The 18494-nt window shown below is 46.3% G+C and overlaps 1 protein-coding gene across 1 annotated transcript in view; it reads left to right on the top strand.

The window, feature by feature from the left end:
* LOC306792151 (netrin receptor UNC5D-like) overlaps positions 1-18404 on the top strand; it is a 144425-nt gene extending 126021 nt beyond the window's left edge. The window contains exons 9-18 of the mRNA XM_079289173.1: positions 101-286; positions 3605-3754; positions 4454-4672; positions 5558-5642; positions 8659-8830; positions 12211-12441; positions 14075-14224; positions 15736-15900; positions 16177-16355; positions 18028-18404. Of these exons, the coding sequence (XP_079145299.1) occupies positions 101-286; positions 3605-3754; positions 4454-4672; positions 5558-5642; positions 8659-8830; positions 12211-12441; positions 14075-14224; positions 15736-15900; positions 16177-16355; positions 18028-18226 (1736 nt within the window). The 3' untranslated portion in view covers positions 18227-18404. The remainder of the gene's footprint in view (positions 1-100; positions 287-3604; positions 3755-4453; positions 4673-5557; positions 5643-8658; positions 8831-12210; positions 12442-14074; positions 14225-15735; positions 15901-16176; positions 16356-18027) is intronic.
* Positions 18405-18494: the final 90 nt, after the last annotated feature.

Genomic DNA, 18494 nt, shown 5'->3' with positions numbered 1-18494 from the left:
GTCTCCCTGCTTTGCTAATTACACACAGTCACACACTTTCAAAAACCTGCTTCTCTCTCTCTCTCTTTCTCTCTCTCTTACTCTCTCTTACTTTTCCCAGGTGTGGAGAGCAGCAGTGACGTGGCCTTGTACTCGGGCCTTGCTGCGGGGGTGGTGACAGTGGTGCTGCTGATCATCGCCGTCACTCTCTACCGAAGGAGCCAGAGTGAGTACGGCGTCGACGTCATCGACTCCTCCGCCCTCACCGGGGGCTTCCAGTCCTTCAGCTTCAAGACCTCTCGTCAAGGTGAGCCACTGAGTGTCTTGCAGATCCAATTTACGCCCGAAGTTGTGCCTTGCGATGCTAAATCCCGCGGCGCACATTGCTTCATCGCACAGAATTAAGTAAGTGTGTTTTAATTAAGTGGAGATGTTCTAATTATATGTTTCAACGGTAAAGGTAAATAAGAAAACGTCTATTTTAAAGGAGCAGTGTGTAGGATTTAGACAAACAGTAACTCGCCGCCACTCGGCCTCCAGACAGCTGGCTGTGTTTACCTTTGTGTTTTGGCACGATAACGATACATCGACGCGTGTTTTTGAGTTTGAATGAAGTTGGTTTGACGACGCTGGTCGTATTCATTCAATCACACAATACAGCAGTGTTCAGTGCAGACACACCTGTCTGCACTGAACATGAGGAGGCTGCATCGTATCCTGCGGAGGACAATCTTTGATATTTCACTGCATACATTCTGAATATGCAGCACATTAAGTTGTGTGGATAATTAGCTGTTGCCATGTTGGCTGATTTGATTTATTCATTAGCATATGCACGCTGTTTGACTCGTGCATAATCACACTCAGCACACCCCCGTAAATTAGAGAGTAGAGTTGATATGTTTCAATACAAACACTTTACGGCTTGCTTGCATGTTAACACCTGTCACTCCTGCTGCTGTATGATAGCTGCAGGTGTTTAATAAGGCCTGACAGCTGTGGATGATAACTTTGGTTTCAGTTATTTTGCTCCGCACAAGCTCTGTGTTTTAATTTGCATTGAAAACATTTTTTTTTACCTTTTATTGGAAAAATTAAATAACTCAACATCCATGAAAGGAGTGTATGTGATTTTGAAGAGCCTCTTCAACATCTAAAGGTGAAAAAGGGTTCTGTGCACTTGACTTTGCAACAAGAGGTTGTTAAAGAGCAGTTAAAAACAGGTACTGAAATCGCTCTCCACCTCAGTTGCATAAATATAAGCCCAGCCGCGGCGCTACAGCCACCTTGACACAAGTGGGTTCATTTGGATTCTGGAAATGACCCAACAGGCTCAAGCACAAAAAAAGCGGTCCTGCTTCCAATAAAAATGGCAAAACTTTAACTTTGAAACAGTTGGATGAAAGATAACAGTCCGCCCTTCCTCTTTAAGAGCACGCAGCTCTTTCAGCGGCGCAGCAATCCAAATGAAAGGAGCCACATCTGTCCAGAAACACGCATGAACCTCTGCATCTAACCCGTCAGCAGCGGAGCCAAGCATCTCGTTGAATGACACCATTCCACGGACCGCCCCATTTGGATTGCATTCACCATGAAAGTGCAGCATTAAGTGTCTTTGCTTAAGTTATTCATTTCTTTATCCATCTACCTTTTTTTGTGCATTGACTGTGTTATTAATATGTCAGGCTGGTGATCGAAGTCAAGAATATGAGGACGTGGTTGATTTGATCTTAATAAAACAAAAAAATGAAAAGTGTCTTTCCTTCTGCAATCATGCTATTCTAATTAGTGTGATGATTCAAAGGACCCTGAAAATCCGGCGAAATTGAAATTCGGTCTGCAGTTTCTCCTGGTGGTACAGTGAGATGGCATTATAATATAAATGAAGTGTCAGTCTCCTCCGAACGTAAGAACTACGCACGAATGCAGAAGCAGAAGGGAGAGCAGGTCTCATTGTTCAGCTTGTCTCCAGATGAAATATACAGCAAACGCTTTAACACGCGCAGACCAGGAGATACAAGATGTGGTTCTGCTCCTGTACTGTAAATGTGCTCACACATTAATGACATTTCATGGAATGTAAAATACCCAACATGCACGCAAGCCATACCGTCTTTTGTTTATTTGCATTCATTTGTAGATATGCATGAATTATGCATACATTTCCTTGTAAGTTGAGATAACTGCATCAATTATTAAAATGCTTTAGGGCCCAAAATGACTGGATTTCATTTGCTAGTTTGTTTACTTGAGCCTTCTGGAGATTCTTACTGTCTGTGCTGTAGTGCAGTAAATGTCCAATAGCATACAGTATGCTGCTGAATCTATAAAGCACAACGTGCATTTATTGCTTTATTTCAAACTTCAGAATACCTAAAGCAACAACCGTTCCCTGGAAACGCAGGGTAATACGCACACTTTGGGCTCTAAACCATTTAAAAATGTAGCTCTTATCGATTATTACGCTCACCTTCTGGTACCATAACTTCAGCAAAATATTAAACAAGAGGGGCATCATCGGGGTATTGAGTCAGTTTGTGGCATTATTGGTTGTTTTTGGCATTTAATTGCATGCAACAAAACTTCAATAAATTATTCATGATTCAAAATTAAAAATCTAATTTACTAGTGTTTTATTTTTTTTTTTATTGTTGTTTCACCCGGCCCCCGAATGGAGCATTTGTGGCCCCGTGTTTCCAAAAGCTCCGGAGCGTGGTGTGTTTTTGCCCAACAGATTGAGGCATATTTCTACAAGGCTGGCGTTATGGGTCGCCGCAGCCACAGCTCTCAGCAGGGCACAATAAAGTTCGCTTTGATAACACAGCAGGAGCCGGGGAACGCTTTAATCTCGGTCCCTGTTCTGCTTGATGGAGGGGGCAAAAAAATCAGCCGAACCCCCATAAAATCCAACACGCCCCCCCGCCCCTCCCCTCCCCGTCCTCCATGCCGCAGCCTGCTTCAGTACACACCGCTACAGAAGTTACACGGCGATTTCATTTCACCGCTCTCTCGCGATCACGTCCTCGATCATGAGCCACTCCGACAGCAGCTCACCCAATTCCCAACAAAATAAATGGGCAATGAGCGTTTCTCTGCTCATTAAGAGAATCCACGCTGTTTACTTAACCGCGTGTGTATATCCCGTCGTCATTTCATGCTCGCTGAAACAGCTGTCAACAAGTCGTCCATCACCAACGTGTTTCACCTTACAATAAACAGATTCATCTATAATAGCTTGTCTTTGCTTCAGAGGTACAGTGATTTTATATCAGTACAACCTACATTTTCTTTACTTAAAATTGAGTTTAACCGGTATTTATTCGCGATAAATTGTCCCATTGAGATTTATTTGTTTTTCCAAGGGAGTCCTGGTCTAGACGGCAGCACAACATGCGGTGGTTACACTTGTCTCTTCAAAGACACTTTTCTTTTGTGTTTTTTGCCACACCCGTTTGCAAGGTGTTGATGTTGGCGCCAAAGTCACAGGCGGATAAAAACGAAGTGCCGTGACAAATGTAGTCGGTTGCAAACTGCAGCATCGACGCTATAAGTCCTTCACACGGCGCCTTTAAAGACGTGTCATTGTTGACGGTGATGTGCGTTTTCTCTTTTGTGTGCTTTTCAGCGAACCCCCTGCTTATCAATTCATCCATGCAGCCCGATCTGACAGTGTCGCGTACCTACACCAGCCCCATGTGCTTTCAGGACTCCACCGACAAGGAGCTGATGGCCGAGCGCTCCCTCCTCGACCCGCTGCCTGATCTCAAGGTCAAAGGTCAGAGAATAGACGTGTTTTGAAAGCGTGTGGTGGTCAACTACTTTTGGAATTACAGAGCAGTGTAGAGTTCTGCTGTTGCAGTCAGAAGGATAATCCATCTTACTTTGAACCTGCTTCGAGGCAATCTGTAAGACGGCCGCCATACAAAGAGAAACGGTCATCCCCTCGAAGGGCATCGCAAATTGACCATTCGCTAAGCCGCGTCCTCCTCGGGTCACTGTTGCAACGCCTGTCAAGCTTTCCGTTCTTGCGCGGCACATCAAGTTTACAGTGATACAGATTTGTCGCTCTGAACGGGTCCTTGGCGGAGACACAGGTACACAATCAGCAGCCTTCTCGTCTCCGGCAGCCGTCTGTTCTGCCCGCTGAAATATCAACTGTACAAAAACGAAAAAGTTTAGAAAACAAACTTTCATCGAATTCTGAGTTTCACTTAATTCCTCAAGTTTTGGCTTTGAGTTCATCCAGCTTAGAGTATTTACTCCAGTTAAAGTCACTCCGTTCTCTGAACTTAATGGATGTGTGTGCTGTATGCACTTGGTGTTTTCTGTAAGTTATTGAATTTCATTTCCCTTTTGATCAAACTAAGTTCGAGAGGAGACCTCCTCTGAGTTGCTGTTGCATAATTGGTCTAATGTTTATGATCTGAGTTTGAATAACTGCAACAAAGTCCCTGTTATCTCCTTGTGTCTCTAGGGGTGGCAGAAAGGGCAGAGTACCACGTCATGTCCCACCCGCAGACATTCCCAAGGGGCCTGGCTCCGGACTACAGAGGGGTCGCAGTCGGGACGACGCTGGGCCGAAGAGGCAAAAACCTCTTCACTCCACAAGTCTCTCTGACTCCCAGCAGGCCTCTCCACAGAGCAACCGCCGTGTTTGGTCACGCCGGAGGCCGACTGGTGGTACCGAACACAGGTGAGCAAATCTTAATTCGACACGTTCCTGTGTGCGAACTGAAATTCATTCGACGTAAAACTAGAAATCGCAGAGAAGCTGAAATCTATAACTTAGAAACGAGAGCAAAGCTGATACAGGGGATGTTATATTCAATTTCCATGCTGTTTGCCCTTGTCAGCATTGGCCTGCAGCGAATATGTGGAAATGTCTTTGATTGGCCAAGTAACATGAACATGAATATACTCTTTACTGAAGTGATGAAGTAAGAAACCGACCTCTGCGTCCTGACTGACCCTTCAGCATTTCTCAGCGTATGGAAGGTTTTTCTCGCCCTAGTAAATCCAAAACTGTTTGAGTTTCAACAGATGAATTCATTTAAAAAGCATTTTCTGCTTCAGCATTTTAAAGAACACACTGTACGCGATGAAGATGACGTTAACGAGCGCATGTGATGTAAGCCCGTGATGCTCCGTCTACCACATTATTCGGGCAGCTCTTTTCCGTGGCCTACATTCATCATCCTGTCCCCCGAGGGCCTTCAAACTGCAGTGTAGATTGACAGTAATTGTTTATCATACAGTACAATAATGTGTACGTGTGTGTGTGTGTGTGTGTGTGTATCTGAGAAACGGACCGTGTAGGTGTGTGTTTGTGACAAAGAGACTGCTGGCAGCATTGATTCACAAGGCCTTCGGGACTTGCTTCCATCACCTTTTCCCGGTGCCATCACCTCTCTGGCTGTCACCTTTCGGAAAGACGCCCGACAGCCGGGCTGCTGTGTGTGTGTGTGTGTGTGTGTGTGTGTGTCTGTGTGTGTGTGTCTGTGTGTGTGTGTGTCTGTGTGTGTGTGTGTGCATGTCTGGCTGTGGGTTGATCAGTTTTTGCACGCCTGCTTCTCTGCAGGTATAAGTCTGTTGGTGCCTCACGGGGGGATCGCAGAAGACACTACCTGGGAAACGTACATGATCATCAACCAGGAGGACAGCAGGTGAGGGACTCTCACTGAGGCGGCGCAGTCTGCTTCGTAGGCCGCTCTCTTCTAATCTTCCAACCCGTCACGCCGCATCTCTCATCCCTCTGCTCCCCGACACGCCGTCTCCACCCCCCTTTGACAAACATGCACCGCACACACACGCTGATGCTTTCACACGGAGAATGCGCGGGCCCGTGTGCACTACACATACAGACATGCGCCTGCCCAGCACGGGGTCCTTTGCTCATCTCGCAGTCACTGCAGGGGAGGACACGATGTGTCGCGAATACATCGGCAGCTGCAAACAGATTGCATCGCTGCCTTTAAGCAACTGTCTCGGCAGAGACGGATACACTCCATGACTCCGCTCGAGCCTGTTTTGTGTTTTTTAAGAGGCACCTGTGAGAATATCGCTCCTCTGTCGTGACTGGTTGGAGAGGTGAACAAAGTCACGGTGACACTGACGAGGCATTTGGCTGTTGCCTGCCGGCGGGATTCTATTTCTGTAACGTTGACGTGGAGATTTTCCACAAAGCTATTACTTGAGGAGAAAATGGCGTGATAGATAAGAAGCGTTTGAAGAAAAGGGGTGTAATACCTTTGACTTCAGCGCCTCAAAGGGTATCTGACAACCAGAAGTCAGCTTTTGGACGTGTTCTTGATTCATGGCAGACAGTATCAATGTGTCAGCGTGTCTGTGTGAGAAGCCCCGCTAGCGAGATACTGCCTTAACAACACGGCTAACCGCCTGTGCCTCTAAAGGAAATTAGATTTCTGCGTCTGAGGGAGAATCAAAAGTGACATTTATTGGCACATGAAATCCGACCGTCATCTCAGCACACCTCCACCCGCCCATTAAGTCATCTAGGTAAAGATACAGATCGGAGGTCACTTCTGGGTTGTGGCTCGGAGCTCGGTTAGCGGGCCGGTTATACACTCCCCTGCCTCCGAGTCTCCCCAATTCAGCCGAGCTGCTGCCCTCCGGGCTGCTGCTCTGCTCTGATAAGCCTGATGCTGTTTACTTCTCTGGCTGCCGTTTGAGAAGCCGCGGGAGCCGTGCACCGCTGAGCTGTCACTCAAAGCCTATCTTCTGACAGCCGCAGGGTCCGGGGGAGAAATTGGATCCTTTCTTCCCATTCAAACCCGGCCATCTGCATGAGACGATGCTTTCCTCCTCAAAGAATGCGAATCGATCAGCTCTGGCTCGGTTTCAGGTGTTTGCGAGAGCTCTCGTCCTCTGGGCTTTACGAGGTTGTTCTGTGTGCTCAGCGGGGGGGCAGTGGGTAGTCCAAGGACAGAATCACAGTGGGCGACAAAAAAACGAAAAAAATGCCTGATAGGATGACACAAGTTTGAGCAGTATCAGCCTCATTTCTTTTTTTAATCATACTTTGCAGGGAAGCACCAATTACTCTGTAGTGCCTCAAACTTTGCTTCCTTTTAATATTTTGGTTGGCTGCTTTTGAAGTCATGCTATATGCACCGCCCTGTTAGTATCAACCGAGTTGACCAACTTTATTGAGTTTGAATACTTTACAAAGGCCTCTTGAAGCCAGATACTCCACCTAAAGGTTCTCTATTCGACATGCATGAATATAGCAGCAAACAGCTATTGTAACCTCCACAGATACAGTGGAATAATGTTTACCTGAGCAGAGAATGAAGACGCGCTCCGTTCTTTACGCAGCGCTTAGTGCATTTTAAGGGCCTTTCACACAGAAAGCAACAACGTCAACACTGCGTTCTGAAACCCATTCTTTCCGATGCGTTGTGCGGCGCCACAATGGCCTTTTGTTCTTGTTTTTATTCTGGTGAACTGAACCTTTAAGTATAAATATTATTATTATAACTTTATTATAAGATTCCAACTTGGTTTTTTGTTCGCAATGTTTTTAAAGCCTGACTTCATACTTCAGTGAGAGCCTGAAAGACCGACTGTCAAACACTAATGAGGCGTTGTCAAAATGTTATTTGTAAAAAACAAAAAAAAGCAGTGAATGTCACGCTGGATGCTTTTGTGTGAAAGAGGCGTTCTGCACATATGAGTCAAGACTTAACTATTATCTAAACTTTAACCATCATCCTGGAGAGATTCTTCTTTGTTCTCATCACCACAATCAGAGACGCTAAATATCCATCTTTACTCTGCGCTCACAGGCAATCTGGCTAATTATCATGGTCTCAGCAGCAGGTACCTTTGGTTTCCTCTCAGCCGGGGGCTGATGAGCACAAACGTGCAGCTGCAGGGCCACGGTGCTGTCTGGATGAGTGATATTATTTTAGACGGCAGATCTTGCACTCTTAATTATTTTGATTGGTGACATTATCATGACAAAGTTTCACACAATTCTCTTACACACACACTTTATACGTGATGCATCTGTGCCTGCATGTCAGACTGTGTCCCCGCTGCAACAGCATTAATGATGTTGAGAAATATCCACGCTGCCCCAGTGACACCAGCAGCAGCAGCGCGTCCCGTATACGCGAGGTGTCGAGCCGGGCCAGCTGCGTGACTGATGGTGGTCCCATTGATTGCTCTCAGTCTTCAGGGATTCCAGCCAAGATTGGGCCCCTGGCCAAGAGCAGCTCGGCCCAGCTAATCTGTCACCGGGCCGGCCAGAGCAGGCTTCATAAGCTCCATCGACCCACAAAGCTTCCACGCTGTGTGCTAAAGCCTGTCCTCCCTCGCCCCACTGTCCATTAGTCTTGGTGCTTTAATCTTCCTCTATCTGTGTGTCTGTGTGTCAGCTAGTCAGGGATTGATTCATTATGCGTGTCCAAGGATTTGAGTTTACTTTGTTCACGGGCAAGGGGTCCTGCACCCTGCTAGCTGAATGCTTGTTTAAGCAGTGATTCATTAGCTGGGAGGTTTGTTGTCTTTTTTTGCATGTCGTCTTAAAACACTTTTTGGTGTTTTTAAATGCAGCGAAATATAAATTTGCATTTTCTTTTTCTCCTCGTAAATGTTTGTGGTTTCATGATATCTGTCATTTGAATCTGTGCCGTCACTTCGCCTCCGTGTGTGCAGTACTGTGTCCGAGGACGGGCCAGAGATCTTCTTGAGCCCCGCGGTCACGTATGGCCCACCGGGCCTCGACCTGTCCTGTCCCATAGCCATGACCGTGGCCCATTGTGCGGAGGCTGCTGCCGATAATTGGACCATCCGGCTGAAGAGACAAATGCAGGACAACAAGTGGGAGGTGAGCGATTTTCTATTAAACCTCAGCCGTTGTTATCGGCTCCAAGTTCTCTGCTGTGACATCAGTGCAGAATGTTAACAAGTGCGAACACACAACTTTCACCAGCGGCCTGAATATCAAAAGCGATCTGATGGAGCTGCTGCCGCTTACTTTGATGAAAATGTTCATCCTGTAGTGTAGTCATGCAAGCGGGGAGCCCATTTCAGGGTTGCCAGCTCAGATTCTTCATTCTGTATAAAAAGCCAGCCTTTCAAGCTCTACGTCATGCTGTCATACATCCAAAAGAAATGTCAGAGCAAATGCAAATGGCGGCTGTTAGTCATTGAAACATTCATTTCTTTCCCCCCCAGTATAATGATGATGGTGTTTCAAAGCATTCCTCTTTCACGAGCCCGTGAATTCTGCATTGCAGCTGTTCCTAAAATATAACGCAACAGGCACCAATTACATTACGATAATGTCTTTTGTTATTTATTATAAAGAAAAATAGTGGATAAAGCCACAAGGGTGTATTTATCGTCTCAATTATTCTTGTGAAAACAATTATTATACTCGCCGGTACCACCGTGACTATGACTGATTTAGATTTGGAGTCCTGTGAATAACAGAAAATACCATCCGCCAAATACGTCGAGCTGCTTTAAAGTGATTATTTTCTTCTGAATCAAATATAATAAACCATTATGTATCAAATGGCAACAAATAACTACTTCCTGAACAGCGAGGGAGCGAGTCAGTCGTAGCCAGAGACAGAATAAATGACTGAAACCGAATCCACGAGCGCTACTCTTTGAAAGACGAAAGCTCCAGTTAAAATATGCCCCTGTCTTGAAAATAGAATATATATATATATATATATATTTAACCTGCTAAAAAGTGTATGAACCTAGTTCAGTCTGATACTTCAGCGTGAGGTCAAAAACAGATTAAAAAAAACTGGCAAGTGAGCTTTTTGAAACATTCAAGAGTCCGTCGCTCTAAACACAGCGCAGTGCGATTGCTGCTGTGATTTATTTTCTCACGTCACGTTCACTAAAATAACACCTCTGACAAGTCCTTCAACTCTGTCCTGTAGAGCTGCTTCACAGTCTTGCAGAGACTTCAATCCAAACACCCTCCATCCATTTCCTTGTGCCGCCTCGGCAGAGTACACACGCGTGTATATATATATATATAAGATGCTCTTTTAATGTTGAACTAACCTCATCAAAAAGCTTGGCGGACCTCATCGAGGCAGGGTGACCCCCGAGAGCCACCGGGTTTGCGTGACCTCGGAGGGGCTGTAAGCTCTCGCTCCCCGGCAGGGTCCTTCCACTCCCGGTGACATTTACACAGACGTAATTTGCCAGCAGACGTGTTGCACAAAAGGGAGCTATCGAAAGAGCCGTCACTGATGGTAGCTGTATGCCATCGGAGAGGAGAGACCATGAGGGAGAGAGAGAGGAAGAGACAGACGTAGACAGGTTCAGAGACAGAACGGGAGATGTTCTCCAGGAAAATGTAACGGCGTGACCCGTCTCTGTCACTGTGAAATAATGAGCCCTTTATCTCAGGAAGGGTGCTTACTCAAAACCTAATCTCTGGAATTAGTAATATAATGGGAAACGGAGGTCTCTCTCCCCCTCCGTCTGCCTCTCTCCCCCCTTCTCCCTCGCTGCCTCCCAGTGCCATTCCCATTACAGCTTGCACTTTTGTACCGCCGGAGTTTGACGCCATCATTTCTCCCCAGCTGCCTGGCGGGGGATGAGCTATGTAGTGGAGATCCTTCATGTCTGCCGCAGCGCTAATGGGGCAGGTTTAGGAAGCTGTGGGCCACTAAATGACCCTACATTGCTGAATATGGCTCAGCCAGGCCATATGCAGAGGGGACCTGTGGGTCACGGTGATGTTTCAGAGGTGATTTCGGGAGGATTGAGCACGAGATGAGGAGCAATTGGCCATTGGATACAACTGCACCCTGCTAATCCGTTGTGTCAGTGTTACTGTATCCCCATCTGTTTCGTTGATGTGTCATTATTCATTTGGCCAACGTTCAGTTGTGCACAGTTCCTGAGTGTGTCTGAGGGAAGACTTCCAGTTTATAGTCTGTGAAGTGTCTTAATAATAGCCTTCAACAGCTCGGGCACCTCTTGATGTTAAACGGCTGCTCTCATGGTCTGCTACACAACATTGTTGTCGTGAAAACGGTAACGCTGTCTGTAACGTGAAACAGGTGAACGCTGACTCCTCCTGCTCAGAATCACGGCTGACCAGTTTGACGTCGCTCCATCTCAGCATTTATTATTTATTTCGTCACCTGTTCATTTGGACACGTGGTTTTATTTTTTTTCTTCTTCTGTATGTGCTTGAAGTACATCAGCACACGCTCCACTCGTAGAACGTACACAAGAAGTGAAGACACCCATTGGTTTGTGGACTGCTGGTTTGTCGCCTCGAGTTCGGCGATTTGTCCGTCGCCATCTTGGAACACGGCCGTCGCCATCTTCGCTTTTTTGCAACCGATGAACAGACTTTACAATATTTGGAACACGGAGGAGAGACGTCGTTTACGGCTCTGGTAGCGTCAGCGACCTGTCAATCACAGTGAGCCCGCCCTAAAGCATCCCCTGCTTTATGGTCTGTGTGACTCTAAATGGACCATAATGGACTAAATGAACATCATGCTGTATTGAAGAAGACTTGAAACTAGAGATTGAGACCATGAACTCATGTTTACAATGTTTACTGAGGTAATAAATCAAGAGAGAAGTAGAGTCATTTTCTCTAGACTTCTATACAACCAGAGGAGTCGCCCCCTGGTGGTCAGGAGAGAGAATGCACGTTTAAGACACTTCCGCATTAATGGCTTCACTCGGCTGGAGGTTGCCACCTGGTTCCTCCGCAGACGCCACATTTGTTTACTACTGTGGTCATGGAAATGGTCTGATTCGCTCTGTATCGCCCCATTGAGGAATAACGTTTATTACCACCGAGAGCGCACATTGAGTATGTTCATCGGTGTCGCACGTTTGTGCCGTTTAAGCAAGGCGTTGCTCATCAGCGTGGGACCGTGTAGGACCATGTCTCTGCCCTCGGTGCTGCTCACGTACCACTGGCTGAATGCCTGGTGTTCAGCTTTCTCTTTGATGGTTAAGTTAAAGCCGCTTTCTTCCTCTGCAAACAACTTCTTGGCAGTAATTGAAATGTTAATCATCATGAATCAGTATTCTCAGCCCCGCTGTGTAAAGGTGGGTGCTGGATCCTGAAAAAGCCCTTCAGGGAGACAGCATTACCTTATTGAGCTTTTCTCATGACTAACCCTCAAATTAACTATTAATGGCTCGAATATGTGTTCAATGCATCAGAACTAAACCTGGTCTCTCCTCATCCTCCCTCCAAAGGAAGTGATGTGTGTGGACGAGGAGAGCACGTCCTGCTACTGCCTGCTGGAGACCCAGAGGTGCCACGTGCTGTTGGAGCATCCGGGTCGCTACGCTCTGGTGGGCGAGCCGCTGAACCAGGATGCGGCCAAGCGTCTGAGGCTGGCCGTGTTCGGTAGTCCAGATACCAGCAACTCCCTGGGCTTCACCCTCAGGGTCTACTGTGTGGACGACACGCCCCATGCTTTTCAGGTACGAGGGAGAACCGGGGATGATTCAATGTCATGAGAAAGTTATTTGCTTAGAATTGAATATATTTGTCTTTCACAATGATTGTATTCAGGATAGATCATTTTATTCATGTTGCTCAATAACACACATCACAAATTCTCCTCAAGGGGGCTTTACAATCTTTGGATGAGGAAAAACTCCCCAAACAAAACAAACATAAAAGAGGAAGCAACTAATTGAAGGTTTAAGACGAAAAAGACGAGTTTTTGAGTTTGGATTTAAACAGATTATTCCAGAGGTTTCATGCAGATATGACAGCAGGAAGGGGCGTGTCCATTTACAGTTTTGGCCGTCGTCAGAATCATGAAGGGGAAAACTAAAACTTATGCAATATGGTCAAAGGTTCTGTTCAGATTCTTGCTAGTGGCTGACCAGGAAGCGTTACAATGATTCAGTCTGGCATGAATGTGCCTCAACCATGGATGAAACAGAGAGATGTTTGACAGAAGGCTTTCATGAAGCACTCTGTTGTACACGACAGGAGAAGAAAGAAAAGTCCTACTCCGTGTGCCCTGGCTCTGTGAGGTTGTACAGCTGGTGCTGTAAGCTAAATGCTAACGTCACAATGCATTTACTGTTGACACCGTTGTAGCCTAAGGTGTTAGCATGCTGACGTTTGCCATTTAGCACCGCAAACAAAGTACAGCTGAGGCCGAATCGATGTACCTTCAGAACTTAATGGCAATCCTTTTAATAATCCTTGAGATGCTTCAGTCCTCTAGTGTGGCAAAAGTTGAGCAGAATTCGACGATAACATGAATATTTGATTTAAGAAATCTAAATTGCCTGGGAGAGTTGCTGTCTGGGTTGTTGTTTTTGTGCTCCACTGAAGATCTGCCTGCTCAGTAACACTGCCACTGGGAGATGCTTGATGACTAGCAGACAAAGAGGGACTTTTAATTACAAAGACAACAGCTGCTCCAAGGTTGCTTCTCTGCCCTTTCTTTGCGTAATTTAATTTGCTCTCTGTTAATTAAAGCCGTTTCAACGTTGCTTTTCACGCGACGAGTATTTGAACATGTTCAAATGAGACGCTTTTGCGAATGCAGCGCCGGTTCGTCGCCGTGCTGGTGAACGCTGCTTTGAGGGAAGTTTTGGCCTTTGTTTGTGCTTCACAGGACAATTAATTTCCCCTGTGAGCCTGAAGCAGGAATTGATCAGGTTGAAGGCAGCCAGTATGCTTTGCATTCCCCTTCTCTGTCTCTGAGAGGAAAAGCACCTTGCATACCGGACTCACTGCCCCTTACTGAACTTCAGAACCAGGAGCCCAAACTGTCTCAGGCCCCCACTGCAGAAACACAAAGTCATGCCGAGTGTATGTGTCGAATAACTGGTCAAAATATCTCAAAACACTCAATTTATATTTTGTTTTAAGCACACTCATTATATTTGCACTCTATCTTATTTTTGTTTCAGAAATGAAATTGATTGTCAAAGCAGTTGACTATTGATTTGATTAATCAACTACGTTTCCTGGCTTGGTGCACGGACTCTATCAACCATAAGAGATATCTCCCTTTTTTTTCTCCACTCCCCTAACTCCCGCCCCACCCACCCCCCCGAAAAAAAACCAACCCACGCTTTTCCTTATCAGGAGGTGGCAGTTGGCGAGCGCAGCAGGGGCGGGCGGCTGCTGGAGGAGCCGAAGATGATGCTGTTCCGGGGGAACACTTTCAGCCTCCAGGTGTCCATCCAGGACGTCCCACAGTTACTCTGGAGCATCAAGCCTTTCACCACCTGCCAGGTAGGCACTTTATAAAGCACTGCTAAAACCTGTGAGTGTTTTGAAAAAATACGTCATCCCAACTGTGAGTTTGTGTGATTCAGTGTAAGAGGAACTGAATCAGCGATCAGGTTTTCCTGTACGTGCGCTTCCAATGTAAAGCTAGCGCTGCTGTGTCAGGGACACAGAGAGAAGCTGTGCACCTTCATCTCCTCAGCTTCCTCTGTTCCTCCACCACAACTGTCGACCAGTTTTCCCCCTTTCTCTTGCTCGGTCACATCAAAGCAAAAGGACGGACAAAATGAATTCTGACTGCCAGGCACAGGCACACACGTCTCCTAGTGCTCTGCCCTGTGATGTTTATCCCACCAGTGACATCCTACTAGCAGGATTAGCCCACCGTAGCGCGTCCAGAATACCAACAAGGTGGTCTTGGAGAGAGGAGAGACACTATGTGAGGGTCCCACAGGGAAGATGGGCCGAAGGCTTTCATTCAGACAGCACTCTCGTCTGAAGGAGGCTTTTGCAAATAGCCGCTCTCCTGTCTGATGGATCTGACGAGAGGATGATTCATCCATAAAACACTTTTTTGACCTGTTCTCACTGCGCCACTGTCTGGGTCACACAGTAGTTAGTAATGGAAGTCGAAATTGGCTTTTTCGATTCCATTTACTCCGAAGCTCGGATCCGTTTTGGTTTTTCAGCTGCCACTATTCGGGGGAAATGTAGTGCAAACTGGGTAAATCAAGGCATCGCTGTCCTAATTCCATAATCACATTACAGTTCCTGATCTAACAGATTGCTGTTTACGAGAATATTCAAGGCATATTATAATAATTTAGGAAAGAGAACACAACACACCAACAAAGAGGTGAATATGGCTTGGGGAGTCTGACGTTAATGCTGTGGGCTGTACGCTTATTGAGACAATCTTCACAGGATTACTTTATGTATTTACAAAGACTATTTAGGCAAATGATGTGAGCTTATGTCTGTAATATTTATTGACCCAATGATTGCATGTTCGGATAGCCACACTGTTGGTTGTAATGCAAAGGTAATACAAAGTTACTTGTCCACAACATTTAGAAAACCTAGAATCTTTTTTACATTTTTTTATGAGTCAAACCATTTCATCAAATATCAACATACTTTGCGATTGATTTCACAGTTGCCATTTAATTGATTAATCGTAGTTTTAGCTCTAACTTGATTATTTCTCCCAGGCAACAGTCAGTTTGTGTATGATGTATAATTTATGACATTTTTGCACTAATGACTCCGGCGCTCTCAGATGTTAGCGGATGCATTTCCATCCCTCGGGCTCTGAATGCCTCTCGGTGTTCTGTCTGACGGGTAAACTGCTTGATTCGGCAACTTCATTGATTGGCTAAAGAGGCCACTCATTTGGTCTTAATTAATCACGTAAACAGCAAAAGTGGGTGACAAAGCAGGTGTCAAATAACTAATGTATTTTGATTTAATGAGTTTGTTCCACTGCGTTAACCCTTTCCTGGCCCTCCCCTCTGCAGGAGTTCTCCTTCTCTCAGGTGTGGGCCAGTAACCAGCGTCCCCTGCAGTGTGCCTTCTCGTTGGAGCGATACGGCCACTCCTCGTCGCAGCTCTCCTGCAAGATCGGCATCCGACAGGTGAAAGGCGAGGAGCAGATACTCCAGGTCTACACGTCGGTGGTGGAGGTGAGTGTGAGTGGCGCTTGCGAAACAACGGACGGCGCGTCCTCGGCGCGCGGAGCGGTCAAGCGGGCTTGTTAATAGCTTCTTTTATTACACTGGATGACTCTTGATTTGATTTCAGGGCTTGCTTAATGAGCCTCTCAGGGAGCTTTTCATGTATAGGTTGCAAATTGTCTCGCTAAGTCCTTGTCCTTGTGTTCATATTGAGAATTTCAGCCGCGGTATGAAAATCACCCTGACACCTCTCTTCTTTCCTTTCTTTATTCTCCTCGCTGGCAGCATGAAAAGGGAGTGGTTCCCTTTTTCACTCAGTCAGACTGCACCATCACCTCTCAGACAGGGTCAAGGGCCTTTAAAATCCCCCCGTCCATCCGTCAGCGGATCAGCGCCACCTTTGACACCGCTAGCGCCAAGGGGAAGGACTGGCAGCTCTTGGCTCAAAAGCTCCACATAGACAGGTATCAGAGGGTGTCCGACTTGCAGAAACCTGCATTGTCATCATCATTCTTTATTGCATACCTTTCGGTTTTAGTCCAGGTGTTGTTGCAGAATGATGAAATGCTGCATTCACTGGTCTCTCCTCTGTGTAAACTGTTCCCACTTTGAATACTATTTTTAATCTGGAATTTAGGCAGCGTGTCAGCCCTAATCTTCCATCACCAAGCAGCCTTCAGTAGCACGCCACGCTGCTGATTTCATTATAGATCTGGAAACACATGCACACAGAGATTGAACGAGATGAAGAGGGAGACAGGGAGGGGGGGGGGGGGTGTAAGGGCCAACTTTAGCAGAGTCAGAACAACTGGAGATAAGATGCCGTGTTTTTGCAGAAAGAAGAAGGAAGGTCTGTGACCGCTGACAGGCCCGGCCCTCTGGCAGGAAACTGGGTTCATGTTGTAGCGCTCATCATTAGCGGCGTCGCTGCATGTGCTCCTCCTTAGCTTCCCGGAGGTTGTGCCAGGTCAGTATTTGCGTAGGCTGTGGAGGATTTCAGTTGTTTGGAATGGGTTGATCTCTATTTGTGCTTCAGAAGAGAAGTCAATTAGATAATATTCAAGAGGAAGATCAGATCTGTGCAGTCAGCTCCATCAGGTAGCTGAGGGAAGAACAACATACTGGAGATGAGTATTCTCGCTCGCTTGCCAGTTGGAGAAACATGAGAGGGAAAAATTAACGAAGAAACTGTGACAGAAACTACGTGATTAAGGAATTTCACTGAAACCGATGCTGAAAACAAACATCTGTGACTGAGGAACAGGAAGTGGTTTCAGACGGGTTTTTCTCTCCAGCCCTGTCGAACACACGAATAAGCGTGCAGCGGGGATGTCTCCACGTAGTTCAGCTGATTTCTGTCATTCTTTCTCTGAATATTGGGGGAACATCGCAGGGAAAGTGGGATGAAGAGGAAAAGAGGGTAGAAGGCAACGAAGGAAATGCCATCGTAATGAAACAGTGCACTCTGTTGGATGGCGTTATAACAGCAAGCGGGAGGAGAATCAGTGCAAAGGAAAAGCATAATAAACCATGTGTTCACTGAATAGCACTGCATCCAAACTGTTGTTGACCTGAAGTCAAACCAGTTTACGTCATCTTCGCTGACAATTACTGTCTGACTGTACAGAAATCTGTACAGTCAGACATTAACATTTTTATTAAAACATTAAAAATCTTTTGAGCTGGAAATTCAGAAAATACGTTTCGAAACGGGAAATATCTTCTACACCCTGATGATGTCATAGTGATGTCATCAGGCCGTACACACTCCGGGTGTGGAGTCTGGAACGAGTGAAACGGTCTAATGAAACACTCTCCTGAGTTGCATCATGGGAAATGTAGGATCCAGTGTTTCTTGGCGTTTGACCGACACTAGAGGGTAAAAGTCAGGATATTTCGGCCTCTGACGCTTTAAAGTAGCTCATTCTGTTACGAGTCACCCAAGTGTATGAAAGTGCGATAATAAATCACTGGAGTACGCCTTTAAAAATGTCTTTGCACTGGCCGTCTTATCATAATTAGTGCAAGGCAATCACTGCTGAGCCACCATTAACCGGCACTTTCATTTCTTCTCAGCAATTACTCCTTGCCACGTGATCTACTCTAATGTAGTATTCTGTTCTCCCTGGTCTGTAGGAACCTGTGCTACTTTGCATGTCAGGAGAGCCCATCATCAGTGATTCTGAGCCTGTGGGAAGCCCAGCACCAGGACTCGGGGGACCTGGACTCTCTGGCCAGCGCTCTTGAGGAAATCGGCAAGGTCCAGTCCCCGAGGAGCGGCACTCTGGGCTGCAGCAGAGAAGAACGGGACTCAGAATTCACTAAACTTGGGTAGGGCGGGTCTGCGGCAGGTCACAAATAATGATGAACCTTTACTGCATGAACACGGATGATCAGGTGTACCAGCTAACCTGTGGTGAGGAGGAGGAGAGACGAAGAAGACAGCAGGGGAACTCGGGTTTGGACTGTTACTAAAGGAACACCTCTGCGAAACCAAACAGCACATGCAGACAGACGGGACTAAGGAAATGAGTGGGGAAGTGTTTGTGTTACTGAGAAACATTTAAAGAGATATACATAAGTATCCCACACCCATCTGTGAT

This window comes from Melanostigma gelatinosum, assembly GCF_949748355.1.
Source record: "Melanostigma gelatinosum genome assembly, chromosome: 18".
NCBI classification, from domain to species: Eukaryota; Metazoa; Chordata; class Actinopteri; order Perciformes; family Zoarcidae; genus Melanostigma; species Melanostigma gelatinosum.
Note: the sequence above shows the minus strand (reverse complement) of the source record. Positions and strands in the feature narration are given on the sequence as shown.